We start from the raw sequence: 16,227 nt of genomic DNA on the forward strand, positions 1-16,227 counted from the left end.
CATCTTCAGGTTTCCAGGTAGTGCTTGATAAAGGCAACATTTGGAAGTGGCTAAATTTACCTTTAGTGCCCTTCCACCTGACTTCTCTCAGTCCACACCAGGTGCCTATTTTTATCTCAGAAATGCACTTCAAGCTGTGGACCTTTTCTACTTGGTTTTTAAACCTGCCATTGTCACCCCCATCACATCCGATGCCCTCCAGTCATGACACTTCAGGTAATTACTAATCTGATAAGCCAATTAGTCTTTTATGTAGATGGACTTCTTGTTTTTACTGTCCTTCCCAGGAAATTCATCTATCTTAACTGCCTGCTGAAAACAATCTCTTAAGACGTAAAACCTAATGGTGCTGATTCCTAGTAGCTTAATAAGTTGGGCAGGGCATATTTGAGGACAAGGTTTCCCTTAGACTACTATATCCTGTCAGCCCAGGCCTGAGACTCATCTCTCTCACACATCCCTTCCACCACTTTCTATCCTTGTCCTCTGGAGGCTCTCCAGCTTCCAAAAAAATTACAATAGTAATTCATCACCTACCTGCAAGCAGCAAAGTGTATTATCTCCAGGAAGCTGGCCAGAGGTCATATTCACTTTGTCACACAACATCTCCAATTGCAAAGCTCTTTTCATCAACAAAATAGGCAGTGCGGATTGGAGAAAAGATGTGGCCTGGAAGTCAGGCCAACCTGGAAATGATGAGACTTCCCTGACAGAGTAATTGACAAGATCAGTGTATGTGCCTGGTGTGGAGCAGGCATTTAGTAAGTGTTTCTGTGCTCTGCATCCATGTTTCACTCCCTTTGCTGCTTCCGATGCCTGTCTGCTTCTCTTCTTACCACTGCTGTAGAAGCATTATCAATGATTCACATAACGTTTTGGAGGGAGGTATTGTTGCCCCTATAATTATTTGATTTCATAACACTCCTTTCTCCAGAAGGCACTGTGTGACACATTGGGTGTGTTTTAGAACTAAAGTGTAATGAAAAGTACTCTTGTTCTTAGAATTTACAGAGCATTTTGTGATAATCCTGGTAAGACCTCTCTTCATACTGAAAAACAGTTGAGAATCACTGCTTCAAGGTTCAGCTGACCTCTTTATTGCTCAAAATCCAGACCTTTCCCCCACTCTCCCTTTCTTTGGGCAGGATGTATTGAACATCTGTAGTGTCACACTGTATAAGGCACCGAAAAATGCACAAAAAATTAGGGAACAGCTTTCCCTGCAGGAGTAGTCCTAAAGGCATAAAATGATTAACTATCACAGCAACGTTTTTACTTAATCAGGGTGAGTTGAATAGGCAGTAAATATATTAGTACAGAGAAAACATTGCAAAGAAATGGGGTGTTGAAGCACGTGTAGGTGGAGGAGACCGGAAAGAACTGCATGAGCAAGGACTTGGAATCCGGGATGAAGATGTGCAAGCTGCTTAGAGCAGGAGAGGGGGACGTGCGGCTACATGGAGCTAATGTCTCCTGGTCATTTATGACATGCCACACCCTGCTCTACTACCTCATATGGGTTCTCATTTAATTTCCACAATTGCTCCATGAGTTTGTATTACAGATGAGGAAACTGAGGCTAGGAGAGGTTTAAGTCACTTGCTCAAGTTACCATGGCCAATAACTGGTGGGATTGGAACAGGAATTACAAGAAATAAGACTGCCTTGATGGATGAGGCCATATCCTTTGGAATTTAAACTATTTTTGACTTTTCTTCATTTTCTTTCTTGAGTCCTACTAAGTCCTAGCTTTCTGACAGTTATTTCTCTCTCATTTTCATTGCCTCTTTTTCTTCCTGCCTGGATGGCTGGTTTCCCTAACTAGAGCTACGTAGCCACCAGTTAAGGAAGTATGTACACGTAGGTGCAGGTTTCTGGCAGGAAAAACATGCAGGCTGGTACACCAACACAGAAAGCATAAGAAGACTCTCAGCTGTTTTGGGATTAAAGAAGAGAGGAATTGAGCTTTGTTATGGACTGAAGTATGTGTCCCCCCAAAATTATGTTGAAGCCCTAGTGCTTATGTGGCTGTATTTGGTAATGGGGCCTCAAAGGAAGTAATTAAGGTCAAATGAGGTTACAAGAGTAGGGCCTGCTTTGATAGAATTAATGTCCTTAAAAGAAGAGCTTGCTTTCTCTTTGCATGTACCAAGGAAAGGCGATGCCAGGACAATAGTGAGAGGTGGCTTTCTGCAGGCCAGGAAGAGAGCTCTTTCCAGAAACCATATTGGCTGGAACCTTGACCTTGGACTTTCCTAACCTCCAAAACTGTGAGAAAACAAATGTTTGCTGTCTAAGGCACCCGGTCTATGACATTTGGTTATGGCAGCCCTAGCAGACTAATGATACAAGCTTCCAGAAATGTTTGAAGTAAGGAAAGGCCACTGCTAATACAGGGCCTTTCCTTAGTGAGAATAATCAGCTCTGCTTGAACATAATGAGCATTTGTGACCTAGAGCCTCCTTGACATGTTTATTCCTGACTGTGGTCCCTGCTCTGTTGGAGGAAACTTTCTTTTCTGGCTGGGAGACTAAGGAAGTTGTCTATGAGAAGAAGGCTATAGCTGCTTAGGGTATTTCCCTGTGGGGGATTTTGTAGCACATTCAAGCCCTCCTCTCCCTGTAATTGTCTCTATGTATGACTCAGTATACATATATGTGTACAAATGTACCTCTCCTGTGAGAGGGTGAGGTGGGGGGCGATCTTCAATACAGTTTTACAGCGTGCCAGACATTGTGCTGTGCCATGGGGATAAGGCAGTAAAGTCAAGCATGGCTCTTACAGTTCATATCTGGTAAGGCAGGCATAGGTCGTTAGAAGGTTGTTGAGTGTGACGAAAAAGTTGAGAAGTAGCATTTCAGCTGAGATCTGGCATATGTGTAAGAGTTGTTCAAGCAGAGGGAATAGCAGTGCAAAAGCCTGGAGTTGGGGAGCAAGAGTAGATGAATCTGAGCAGCATCGACAAGTTCAGTACAGCAAGAGGGAAACTGATGCACTTTGAAGATGTTCCATGTTGTCCTGATGGTGAAAAGCAATTGTAGGATTTAGAGCAGGTGAGGAGGGGGAAAAAAACAAACTTGTATTTTAAAAAGGAAATTGGCATTTGGGCAGGCTTTTGGGGTTGACTTTATTCCTCAGTAAGCTGGTCCTCATCTGAGCATGTGAGTATTGCTAGTTCTGATCACAGGCAGGGAATACCCCCATCTTCACACAGAACATGTTATGGGAGTGGATGGTGGGGAGCAGGGCAGGGGTATTGGAGCAGGACAGGAGGGGATAGGAACAGAATGAAGGTGATACCTCCAGCCCTGGCTTTGCTTTTCTCTGAAAACCTAAACCACCTCTCTTCTTTTCTCCTTGGAACCACATAACCTAAAAACAGTTGCATGATTTCGAATCACATGATGTCCAAACAGAAGTCCTCGGAACGGGGACTTTTCTTTTTTTTTTTCTTCTTTCTTTCTTTCTTTCCTTTCTTCTATTCTCTTTTGCTTTCCAACAGTTTTTCCAGCGGAGCCTTGGCTTAGCTTGGACCTGATGGCCCTAAGCTGAGACAGAGCTGCCACCCTGAGAGCCAGGTCTGGGCTGAACATTGCAGCTGCCCAGGGAACAGCTGGTTAAGCCCTCAGCAGCTGCAGCAGCTGGGATTCCACCCAACATGTGAGCTGAGCTTAATCACATTTCCTCAACACACATCCCTTCCTTGTTCTAGTCCCTGATGGGTCTCTAGTATCTTGTAGAATATTTGAGACTAGATATTATGAATCTCTCCTTGAACTAAGCTTAAGCCAAAGTCACCCACCTTCCTCTTCTCTTGAAGGCAGCTGGCCCAAAGCACTTCAGGGCTACCACAAGAAGGAGGGTGTGGGTCTCTCTCACACACAGCCTCTTTTCTCTCCTTCTCTCTACCTTTTGATAAACAGGCTAGGGTAGATTATTCTTTGAAATGTCTGATTTTCAATAACCATTAGAATCATCTAAAGATGAAGGGGCTTCTTTGATCAGGTGAGGAGGTGGATATCCTTATCTTTGAAAGGCTCTATACCAAGGCCTAGAAACTTGGTGGGAGTGTTGCAGGAGGATCAAGCATCATACTAGTGGTTGTCACTTTTAAACTGTGATTGCTTCTCACTTAACTATAATTTGACAGTTAAGAACAATTGAGCTATATATTCTATTTGGTGCTTATGCACCAGCTGTGTGTCCTTGAGGAAATCACTTTGTAAGAGATGCCAGAGACTACAATGAAGTGCTTCTAAGACGTTGGAAATAAGGAGGTGCTCTGAGATTTAAACAAAGCAAGGCAAAATTAATACACAAAGGTACAAGGCAGTTCCTCCCAGGTCCAGAGACTTGACTCCCTCTTTTCAAGAAATTTTTATTAAGCCTTGGGAAGTGCTAATAGGCATTATATTATGCTGAGGATTTTTGGTATTTTTCTACTGAAACAGGCAGTGATTTAAATAAATTAAATTAATTATGTTTTAGCATATAAGAGTGACCTGATCAATTTTGGGTTTTAAAAGGATCTCTCTAGCCCTGGCCAATGCGGCTCAGTGGGTTGGGCGTCATCCTGCAGACTGAAAGGTCATAGATTCAGTTCCTGGTCAGGGCACGTGCCTGGGTTGTGGGTTTGGTCCCCAGTAGTGGCACATGCAGGAGGCAACTGATCAATGTTTCTCTCTCACATTGGTGGTTCTCTCCCTCTCTTTCTCCCTCCCTTCCCCTCTCTTGAAAAATAAATAAATAAAATCTTTTAAAAAATAAAATGAAAGAGTAATTGATCAGCCAATACCAACCTATTAATCCCAAATGGAATGTAGCAAAGGGGAAACTCAGTCAATCAGAATTGTTATTGTGTGCCCAGGATTTTCCTGGGGAGGGACATGCCCAGTGTGGTCACTGGTGGGGCAGGGATGGTTTCTCAGGCCTCCGTATGACCTGGCGGAAATACCCCACAGAGAGAGTCCTCTCCTTTTATTTTGAATTTATGCTTATGTTTGCCTTGCCAGAAAAGGCAATGCCTTGGAATCTGGGGCCTAGAGAGAGGACGTGCATCCTGGGTGATGGAAGAGAAAGCAATGGGTACATTGGCATGGTGCGACCTGGGTCAGGTGCTTGTGAATTAGGGTGAGGCTTCCCTGGCACATGACCATTCGGAGTTGTTATGAGCCAGTCCAGTTCCCAAGTCGGCTCCACTGGGTGCTCTTCCCAGGATCGTCATTCTCAGTGATGTCCAGGGAGGGAGCCAGACCATCTGCCCTCCTCTGACCATCTCCCTCTAGCCAAACTGGGAATTCACTTTTAACATTTTATTTATTTATTTATTTATTTTGAGAGAGAGAGAGAGAGGGAGAGGAAAGTATGGAGAAGAGAGGGAGAGAAACATCGATTGGTTGTCTTTTGCACAACCTGGCCTGCAACCCAGGCATGTGCCCCAGTGGGTAATTGAACCAGTTACCTTTTGGATCACAGTCCAGCACTCAATCTGCTGAGCCATACCAATCAGGGTAGGAATTCACTTTTAAACTAATAATGATAATTATTATGGTGGCTTCAATGTGGTGAATACCAACTGTTTCTTTATAGAGTGATAAGGATATCACACACATGATCTCATTTGCTTTTCACAACAGTTGTGCAAAAATAAGTGCTTGATTCCAGAAGGATTTAAAAGGGTCACACATGGGCCTGAGGGCCTGGGTTCCAAGGCTATGTAGTCAGAAACGATGCCTCAAATTATAGAACCAAGATAGTTGGAGTACTTTGGCAACTGCCACTGAACACTAGACATTGCAATTGCAGACCACTGCCCTGACACTGGAAGCTTGAAGGCACTGCTGACCCTGCTGCCACTGTCTGCCCTGGAACTCCATCTTTCTGTTGGTGGCCAGAAAAAATGGCAAATGTCTATCTCGTCTATCTTGTTCTAGCCATTTCACAGAAGAGAAACTGAGGCTCAGAATAGTTAAGTAGCCTGCTTGAGGTCACATAATGAATAATCCAGGATCTTTTTTTAAGACTTCATTTATTTATCTCTAGAGGGGAAGGGAAGAAGAGAGGGGGATAAATATTAATGTATGGTTGCCTCTTGTGTATCTCCTGCTGAGAACTGGCCTGCAACCCAGGCATGTGCCCTGACTGGAAATCGAACTGTGATCCTCTAGTTCACAGGCCCAGGCTCAATCCATTGAGCTACACCAGCCAGGGCATAATCCAGGATTTAAAATCAGGTCTATTTAACTGCCAAGTCCATGTTCTTTCCACTATGTTTCGCTACTGTGAAGCACTTAACTTTTCCAGGCTGCAGTTTTCCAGCCTGTAGTCTAGAGAATTTGTACTACATCGGTGATTCTCAAAGTGTAATCCTCAGACTGGCAACCTCACTATCACCTGGAAACCTGTTTAAATACAAATTCTTGAGGTCTGCTCAGACCTACTGAATCAAAAACTTTAGTGTGGAGCCCAGCAATCTTTGCACTAACAAGTCCTACAGGTGACTCTGATGCGCCCTCAAGTTTGGAAATACCTGTACCAGATGATCACCAAGATCTCCCAGCTCTAAGAGCTTATAATTCAATTATTTTGTGAGTTGCAGGTTGTGGTCCCTGGATTGAGCAAGATCCCCGGAGAGGAGCTAAGTACTTCCCATTTTCCTAAAATGGGTTGGTGTTTATCATATTACATGCTAACAGAAGAAGTAAAGGGAGAAGTAGACATATGGAACGTACAAGAAGATGCCTGTATGTACATCCTGATTATTTTTCTGTGGCACGCCTATATCCCTAACTGGCCCATTGACATGTGAACATCTGAGAAGCATTCCAAAATCCATGGGTCAAGAATAAATACACAGGGGAAGGGTATAAGGGGACTAAATGGTAACAGAATAAAATACAATAAAGATTAAATAAAAAGTACCTTAATTCAATGATTTCCCCATGCCCTCACTTAAAAATTCCTCTTCTTCTCATGCCGTCTGATTTTATAAATGAAGTTGCCATCTTTCTTCACTGGATCTCCTTTAATCAGGTCATCAATTTTGTAACTTCTACCTGGAGTACTCTTTGTATGAGTCTTCACCATCTTCTTTGTTACTACCCTCATCTTTCCCCTCATGGTATTGGTTTCCTAATAGGGCTTGCTGCCTCTGGCCCCCACCTCTCTCTGTACATTCTCCACAAGGCCACCAGTGTGATCCTTACAAAGCCCCGCTCTCCTCATGGCACTGCCCTCCCCCCAACACCCCACCAAAAAAAACCAGCAAAGGTTCCAATGCTTATTGCAGTGCTTTCCAAATCCTGTTATTTCCATAAGGATGTCTAAGGTCCCTTTCCACACATATAATTATTTAATGTTTTTCTCTAATTCAACTAATTTGTCTTACTACCAACTTTAATCTCTTCTAAGCAAGAATATTTATGAACTCATAGTTTTGGCATTATAGCTATTATATTTTCTACCATGATTTAAAATTACATAGCAATTTTTAAAAATGTGTGTATTACTTAAGTCATGTCATATACCACTAGTGGTATATTTTGAGAACCCTAGGGGAATCAAATAAAGGTTAAACTCTTAAAGCTGGCATTCAAAGCCATCCCTGATCTGATCCCAGACTAATTACCAGCCTTAATTTTCACATGGCCCACACACAGAGAGTGCTCCGTGTACAGTGTCCACTTGTTATTCCAGACACATTGTTTTCGCTCTTCCCTTAGCATTTTGCTTTTTCCCTTAGAGTCTTCTAAGATTTAAGGCCCATCTCAATTGTCAATTACATTGTGAAATCTCTGATCCTTGCAGACAGAATAATTAGCTTTATTCTGTTTCTTTCTTTTCTTTTTTTGAAGAATGTTTTCTTACTCTATGCTTCTAGCTACTTATACTGTAACATGAGACAATATAATTTTGTCTTCTAATCTTTTATTTGATGGTTTTCCTTAGTAAAACATTCAGAAGTATATCATGCAGAATCCTTGGAGGAAAGAGTTTGCACACCCGAATGGGGAATTGAGGAGAGTATAATGAAAGGTCTGTTCATAAAGGTGCGGCCAGGATGAAGGAGTATCTACAAGAGTGGTAAAGCGTTCTGAGTCTGGCATCAGTAGGGAGCTACTAGAGGTGGTAAGTCCTAGGCCTGAAGGGTTAAGGGGAGGAAGAGTTACAAGGACCCACAGAGAGCTATAACTGTAGGTGTAGTCGAAGGAGAAGGACATCCAACAGGGCCTGTGGCCTCTAGTTGCCATATGGGTGAGTCCAGGAGAGAGAACAGAATTGCTAATTCAACCCACAGAATCATGAGAAATTTGTTGTTTGTTTTAAACCACCAAGTTTTTATATATTTTGTTTGCAACAGTAAATAACTGATACATCAACAGGGACGTGAACTCATAACTGTCTCTCCACCAAAGCTGTGGAAAACCAAGAATACCTGAAGACTTATGCCATGCAACCCATAATTTTGATGCAGAAATAGTAAAAATCGTCTCACTTTTCATAGAGATACTTAAAACACTTTCATGGTAGCATTTTGTCTTATTTTGTCTCAGTTGTTTGAGACATAACAATATATAATGCTGTCACTAGAAATTTTATTCCAAGCCCATTTACCTAATATTAAGATAATTTACTTCCTTTATTTGATCCTGTATTGGTGATCTTTATATATCTATGATCTTTAAAAAAAATTTTAAAAAGATTTTTGTTTATTTATCTTTAGCGAGGAAGGGAAGGAGAGAAGGAGAGAAATATCAATGTATGGTTGTCTCTCATGAGTCCCTTGCTGGGAACTGGTCTGCAACCCAGGCATGTGCCCTGACTAGGAATTGAACCGCGATCGTGTGGTTCACAGGCACGAGCTCAATCCACTGAACTACAACAGCCAGGGCTATCTATGATCTTCAAGAAGTAACCACTTAGGCATTGCTTTTTTAGGTGATTGATATTTAATAAACAAATATCTTGGTCTTGAGATTGTAGAGTGGTTCATTAAACATTTATTTATGCTCTCCTTTTTCCCCCCTTACCTCAATATAGAGGGTAGAAAATAAAAATACTAAAATTTCCAGGTTCCCTTGCTGCTAGAGATGACCACATAATACAGTTTTGTTCAAGGAGATAGATGTAGCTGAAAATCTGCTGAGATCTCTTATTTAGTAGGCCACATGAGGAGAAAGCCCTTTGTATTAGTCCCTTTGCTTTCTTCCTGACTAAAAACAAGAGACTTTGAGGATACTTAATACTAAGACTATTTACAAAGATGTGGGCAGGGCATAGAGAAACCCCAAGGGGTAGAACAGTACCCCAGGATGAGTGTCAGAGAGGCTGTCACCATGGTAGGATTGAGGGGTAAGGGGAGGGGGCTACTAGAAGCAGCATAAAAGAGCTGTGTGTGTGGGGGGGTTGACATACCTTGAGAGGTGCTGTGACCTTCCATGGGGGACGTAGACACTGTCTTCCCTCCATTTGATCTTCTATGAGTGCTCCCCTGTGACTGAACCCCATTGGGATTTAGGGGGCAAGGTCTGCCCCTTGGACACAAAACTGGCTGGAAAAGAGTGGGAAGACAAAGAGTGTATAAGGCATCACTTACATATCTTTATATCCCTGCTGTGTAACATGTAGCAAGAGTGCCTGGTACAAAGTAGAAGATAAATAAATTTTTATTGAATTTAATTGAATCCAGTTCTTTGTTCTGTCTTACAATAGTTAAGACCGAATCAAGAATCACCACCAACCTCACTCAGGCCCAGTTACCACCAAAATTGCTAACCTGCAAGGAACTTCCTTTACTCCATAGAAAAAGCATTTTGGAGTTTCTTTCTGAGACCAGATTGAGAAATGGCTTTTTGAAACAGCTTTCATAAATCTGGATTTTTTAAAGCATTAGATGATTCTGTAGTTTACAAAGCCTCCGGTATAATTCAATTCTTAAATACCCATTTCACCAAGGCAGTCCAGGAGAAATAACTTCTGTGTGCTACCTGTGTGCCTCTCAATTTACACATTTCTAACGTAAGAACTAACCATCATTCAAGTCGCAGGTACAAATGTCAGTTTCTCAGACTTTCTAGGACATCACGTAAAAAAAAGAGGAGTGTCACACCCCAAGTTATCCCCACTAATATCTTGTTTTTTCTCATTGCAGTTATAACTTTTTTGTTGTAATTTATTTATTGTTTATTTGTAGATTGTTCATCTTCTCCCAAAAGAATACTTGCTCTTTGTAGAGCAAAGAACTTGTCTGTGTTGTTCCTTGTTCTTTTCCCAGCACCTGGAAGGGTGCCTGGGACATGGTGGTTGTTTGGTAAATATTTGTTCATGAGTGAATGAATATACCAATTATCAACCTTAGGGCTTTTGTGAATATTAAATGAAATAACAATGAAATGCACCTGTTTTCTTTCCCTCACCTCCTGTATCCAGTTCTTCAGCAAGTCAGCTTGCCGTCAGCCTCCCGTCAGCCTCAAAACTTACTTCCAAGAAATCCCAGATTCTTACTTCATTCATCTCTACCACCTTCACCTTTCGTGTGACTACAAGTAACAGTATGTAGCTGTTCTCTCTGCTTCCCCACTTGCTTTTGTTCCCTTCAAACCCCTATCCCTTCTCCACAGTGAGGGGGATTTTAAGAAACACAATTCAGCTCATGTCTTGCTCCAACTTAAACATCATCAACAACTTTCTAGGTACTAGAATTATCCCAACTCCTTTTACATGGCCTGGTTCCTGCCATCCTCTTAGGCTTCATCTGCTTTAGGCTAACAGGTCTCTCTCTCTCCTAGAATTTAAAACATTTATTTTGTTTTCGTGCCAGAACACCAACAATGAAGGATTCTTCTGTGAGAATCTTGTGCTAGCTGGCCTCTTATTGTCACTCAGACCTGAGTTTAAACAGGGCTTCCTTTAAGAGGAAGTATCACTAATCTAAAATGACCATTTCTTGTTTTAAAATTTTTTATTTATTGACTTGAGAGCAGGAAAGGGGAATTAGAAGAGAAAGATTTTTGTTCTACATATTTATACATTTTTTTTGTTGATTCTTGTGTGTGCCCTGACCTGAGATCCAATTCAACTTTGGCATTTTCGGACAACTCTCTAATCAACTTAACTACCACACCAGGACATAAAATGGTCGTTTCTTATTGTGCCGCCTTTTGCACCTAATACTACCTAGTATTTCCTTGTTTATGTTTGTCTCTTCTCAAATCGGTTTTAAGTTTCATGAATTCAGGGACCTTGTTTCTCATGTACATCACTTTATTTTCAAAAGTAAGGCAATGCCCAGATCATGAAGTATACACTTAGTAACTATTTGTTGAATGAACAAATGCGTTGACGATGATGTTGACAATGAAACCTCAGACGTCCTGGCCACGAATTCTAACAATTTGCCCAAGAATAATAATTGAAGTTCCCAAGTTATGTTAGATCCCGAAGACTGTGGAAACATGGCAGTAAAGATCTGGGGCTGAAGGCTGTGGAAAGCATTGGGAATATATCAGAACTGGCTTTTTTTCCCCCCCCTATCCAAGGACCCCAGAGACCTTGGAAAAGGGAGGCCTAAAATCTTTTGACCAGAAAGTCCAGGCCAACCGCAATGGGTATTTTCTATCAACGATTCTCTGCAGCCACTTCTGCTGGCTTGCAAATGCACAAACACCTCTAGGACCCCGGGTTCCTTTCTGTTTCTTTATGAATGAACCGGCTCCAGTCTGCGCACGCGCAGCTTCTAGTTCTCCCGCTACACGTGAGGCCCACCCTTGCCTCCGGCTGGTGGCCCCACCCTAATCCTTTCTAATAGACCAATGGCAAGCGGCCTGAGGGGTGGAGCCCGGAGCAGCGCGGCACTGTAGTTCTTTCAGAGCGCCGCTCCCTTGCTTTAGTCTTGCTGTGTTGTGATCACGTGGTGAGCTGCGGGCGCGGCGCTTGTTTTGGTTTCTTTCTAGCTTACCCTGGCAGCTTGGGGTGAGCGCTTTTTTGTGCCGGCTGCTGCACCTGTCTACACTGTGGCCTCCTCTTCTTAGGGCTTTCTCAGCTCGCAGTTCTGCAAGCCCTTCGGGGCCGGCTCCTGCCATGCCGCTAGTCCGCTATAGGAAGGTGGTCATCCTCGGGTACCGCTCTGTAGGTGAGTCTCCGCCCTGGGGAGAGCATGGAGGCACCGCCGCTTTGTGGCCAGAGGAGGCGCGCTGTCTCGGGAACACGACCCGGGAAGAATGGTGGCATCGTTAGAATGGAGATGTAGAACGAGGATTGAAAGGATGTTGAAGGAAAGCCTGGGGTGGTGGTAGTGTGTGGAGGGCTGCAGGAAGCGGAATATGTACGTGTTAATGTGGACTTGGCTGCCGGAACACCGGAGTGGTTTCCAGTGTTACTCTGGGCGGTAGGGGTGGGGTCGGCGTTTGATGACAGGGCGCGGTCTGTGTTGGGCAAGTCGCTGGTGTCCGAGTGTGGAGCAGACTTGATCCTAGGGAATCTCGGATCTTTCCTGAGGTGGGTGGGGAAAAGCTTCCTGCGGGGCTACTGAATGCATTCGGTAGCCAAGGTGCAGAGACCCAGGGCTGAAAGAGGGTGAGGGAAGGTTAAAAAAAAGCATCGCATGGGGCGCTCACAACCTAGTTTGGCCCCTAATTTGGGGTCCCCTTCACTCCGGGGCCACAGCCCAAAAGGACAGAAAGTGTGAATGTGGATAGCTGATTTAGATACAACTACTACTGCTTCCCACAGGGAAGACATCTTTGGCACATCAATTTGTGGAGGGCGAGTTCTTGGAAGGCTATGATCCTACAGTGGAGAATAGTGAGTGGACTTCTCCCTAGGGATGGGCCAGGGAGGGCTTGGGTGTCCCACACACCTCCATAATGTGGGATTTTCCTGGTGCCAATGAATGATTTAAATAGATATTAAATCTAATCTCTTCTCTAGCAATTCTATTCTATGAGTGGAGCTGGAGTGTGGATTATGCAAGATACTGAGTCCAGGATGGTGTAGATGTAGACAATAAGAACCTTAATATTGTCTCTCCAATTTCCTGGAGAGCTCCCTGGACCTGGTCCATCTATGTCTCTCCCCCAGGGTTAAGAATGTATCAGGGCACACATCACTAGCCTTACAAGGCACTCACAGTAAAATTTTCTTTTCTTTTCAGCTTACAGCAAGATAGTGACTCTTGGAAAAGATGAGTTTCACCTACACCTGGTGGACACAGCAGGGCAGGTACTAGTTTGGGTTAGGGTATCTAAATGTGACAGTTCAGTCCTGGGAGATAAAGTCTGGTAGCCCCCGTGTCTCATTTGTAAAGTAGTATTAAAAGGAAAGCATTTTAGCATCTAGTAGTGTGTAGCACTCATTGGAGCTATTCCATAAATACTTGTTGAATGAAAGTGACTGGAATTGGGAGTGCCCCAGGGAGGGTACCCAGGATGCAGCCCACCAACCTTTGACATCTGAGTGTTATGGATCTAGATATTGGTGTTTCTATTTCTTGTCAGGATGAGTACAGCATTCTTCCCTATTCATTCATCATTGGGGTCCATGGTTATGTGCTTGTGTATTCTGTCACCTCTCTGCATAGGTAAGTGACCAAGGTTGTAAGTGGGGGACTTGTGAGGATCTGAGGGTTGTCCCAGAATAAAGTTATAGCTCCATTTCTTGTGTTTAAAGCTTCCAAGTCATTGAGAGTCTGTACCAAAAACTACATGAAGGCCATGGGAAAACCCGGTAAGTGGGCCTCATGCATAGAGACATAGGGTGGACACTGCAGCATGGGAGCTAACAGAGAGGACAATTGGCTTTATTTAGGAGGAAGCTGGGATGTAGATCTTGTCTGGTTTGCTGGGGAGTTGTCCAGTCCTGATGTGAAGAATGTTGGGGTCTACAGGCAGTTAGAAGGGATCCTGCTGTTTTCTCACAGGCTGCCGGTGGTGCTAGTGGGAAACAAGGCAGATCTCTCTCCAGACAGGTATGGAAATCTCTGCAGCTCAAGGCCAAGGAAAATGAGCTGGACAAGAAATCAGGCATGCTCCAGTCCCGGCTCTGCCACTGACTTGAACAAGTCATTTCATCACTTTTTGTTTCTAACTTGAAAGTTAAAACAAGATAACCCTTCTGTTGCAAAAGTTATAATTTCATATTTCAAGCCTCAGTTCCAGTCTTCTTTGTTTTACTTATATTTTCTCCTTCCCCAACCCTCCATCTAAACCTTGGAAGTGGGATGGGTTAGAAGAAGTCCAGAATCTATAAAGATTTTGCAGAGAACATGAGGACATTACTGTCCTCCATCTTCGTATCCCAAATTTGGTTCTAGGGAGGTGCAGGCAATCGAAGGGAAGAAGCTGGCAGAGTCCTGGGGTGCAACATTTATGGAGTCTTCTGCTCGAGAAAGTCAGGTGCTGGGCCTGAAGATTAGGGAGGTGGTGGGGTTGGCAGTATTTTCCTTATGGAATTGCTTGGTGTTGGGGATGGTGGAAGAGTGGGGTATTCACTTCAGAACTGGATGGTATCATTGGCAGTGAACTCACTGACTTTTTTGCTCTGAACCTCTATCCCACGCAGTTGACTCAAGGCATCTTCACTAAAGTCATCCAGGAGATTGCCCGTGTGGAAAATTCCTATGGACAAGAGCGCCGCTGCAGTCTCATGTGAGCCCTCAGGCATGGCATAGCTGCCTGGATTCTTCCCCTGGCACTTGCCAGGCTCCAGTGGGGGCAGGTTCTCAGGACTTCACGGGTATGGTTGCCAGCTGTGTCCCTGGTCCTCTGGGAACACAGTATGGTACCCTCATGTTTGCACACTTTCTCCAGGCTCCAGTGGCCTGGTTGTCAATGTTTACAAAAGGGGCAAGAATGTCTCATGGGCACTGGCCTCTGTTTTTGCTAAATGAATTCTTGTAACCTGCAGGGTTGCGATATGAGTCCTGAGTATTATTTATTCAGGACCCAGTCTCCTATGTAGGTTTTGGATATTGTCTGGGTGAAGGGAGCTGGGGACTCCAGAAGTGGAACTGGCTCCCTGGGGTGAGAATGTATATATGCAAATAAACTGAGAAATCTTTTTGTTGTTGACTTCTCTGTGTATGGGAAGAGCTCAGGGCCACTATCCATTTTTCAAGTATTGATGACTGTGGTCTTTGGTGGGGAATCAGGGCTAATTTCTTTCCAACTACCTCATTCAAATTCCTTACTCATTCAGAATCATCACCCTAAGACTTACTACTTGCCTTTCCCAGCTTTTGGTTTCTACTGGGTTCTCCCTATACAGGTACCTGTTGGCTGCCACTCCCATCCAAGAGCCCGTTTACTACAGAAACACCACCCTCTAGTGGCCAGCTGCCACATGCTGACCTAGCTTCTTTCCTGGGCCTTGGCATTTGCTGGAACTCAGAGAGGGTAGGATTTGGGGAAGAGGAAGAAAGCCCCTCATTCCTAATATTGTAAGAATTGAGGAGTATGACTAAACCGCTGTGAAGATTTTTGCCTTTCTAAGAGAGTTAAGTAAAAAAAATAATGCCTTTGGTGTGTATTAATCCCCTGTGCCCTCATGTCCACAATGCCTTTCATTAAAATAGATTGTTATTTTTATACCTTTGGTGACCTTCTGATACCTTCTACACCTTTGAAGTTGTGCTCCCTTTTTTAGGTGTCAAGGTTATAGCTTCTGCCCTTAATTAGGAGGATGGATATATTTCAGATAGGAAGGTTTGGTTCTACATACCTCTAGTTTCAGTGCCCCTCCCCCACTTCCCATCTGTCCTAGGGCCTAATTGACCAATGCCTGCTGAGAAGTTACTTAAATGGTATCCTTCCCAGAGAGGAGGGCATAGACTTCTGCCTACTGGATAGAGTAAGGTATTAGTTGGGGATGATGGACAAAATCTAGGTGTGATTTTTAGCTCTGACCTTGCTAGTGCCTGGTTCCAGGATAGTTGGGCTTACAGTTGGGTGTAATGGTTTGTCATTCCGGTTTTCAAAAGTCCTGCCAACTGTTTTTGCATCTCTAATCCAAACTCTAAAGAGAAATAAGGGCTCCCGGAAGAAGCATACTGCAAAGAGCAACCTTAGTGGCTTATGAATCTCTTTAGGGTTATCACCCTTTCTCCTTACATTAAATTAGGTCTTTTTGTACATCTCACCCAGAATACTCATGACAGGTACCCACCCTTCTGCTGCCATTTCCATGAGGCTTGATATACTTACAAATGCCTGAGATTTTCTAGAAGTGTATCAA

General features: G+C 43.5%; 1 protein-coding gene across 3 annotated transcripts; it reads left to right on the plus strand.

The window, feature by feature from the left end:
- Positions 1 to 11,888: 11,888 nt before the first annotated feature.
- On the plus strand, positions 11,889 to 15,054 carry RHEBL1 (RHEB like 1). Of its 3 annotated transcripts, XM_037031016.1 has the most exons (8): positions 11,889 to 12,130; positions 12,730 to 12,801; positions 13,151 to 13,218; positions 13,494 to 13,576; positions 13,666 to 13,722; positions 13,916 to 13,963; positions 14,309 to 14,390; positions 14,557 to 15,054. In XM_037031016.1, exons 1-8 carry the CDS (start codon positions 12,079 to 12,081, stop codon positions 14,644 to 14,646), a joined length of 552 nt encoding a protein of 183 aa, XP_036886911.1. In that variant the 5' UTR covers positions 11,889 to 12,078; the 3' UTR covers positions 14,647 to 15,054. The 3 variants fall into 3 exon arrangements, with proteins under 3 accessions (XP_036886911.1, XP_036886910.1, XP_036886912.1); XM_037031015.1 differs by lacking the exon at positions 14,557 to 15,054 and having other exon boundaries at positions 14,309 to 14,550; XM_037031017.1 differs by lacking the exons at positions 12,730 to 12,801; positions 14,557 to 15,054 and having other exon boundaries at positions 14,309 to 14,550.
- Positions 15,055 to 16,227: the final 1,173 nt, after the last annotated feature.

The sequence above is a fragment of the Sturnira hondurensis genome, unplaced genomic scaffold (genome assembly GCF_014824575.4).
Source record: "Sturnira hondurensis isolate 20B ecotype Veracruz unplaced genomic scaffold, ASM1482457v3 Scaffold0020903, whole genome shotgun sequence".
Lineage (NCBI taxonomy): Eukaryota > Metazoa > Chordata > Mammalia > Chiroptera > Phyllostomidae > Sturnira > Sturnira hondurensis.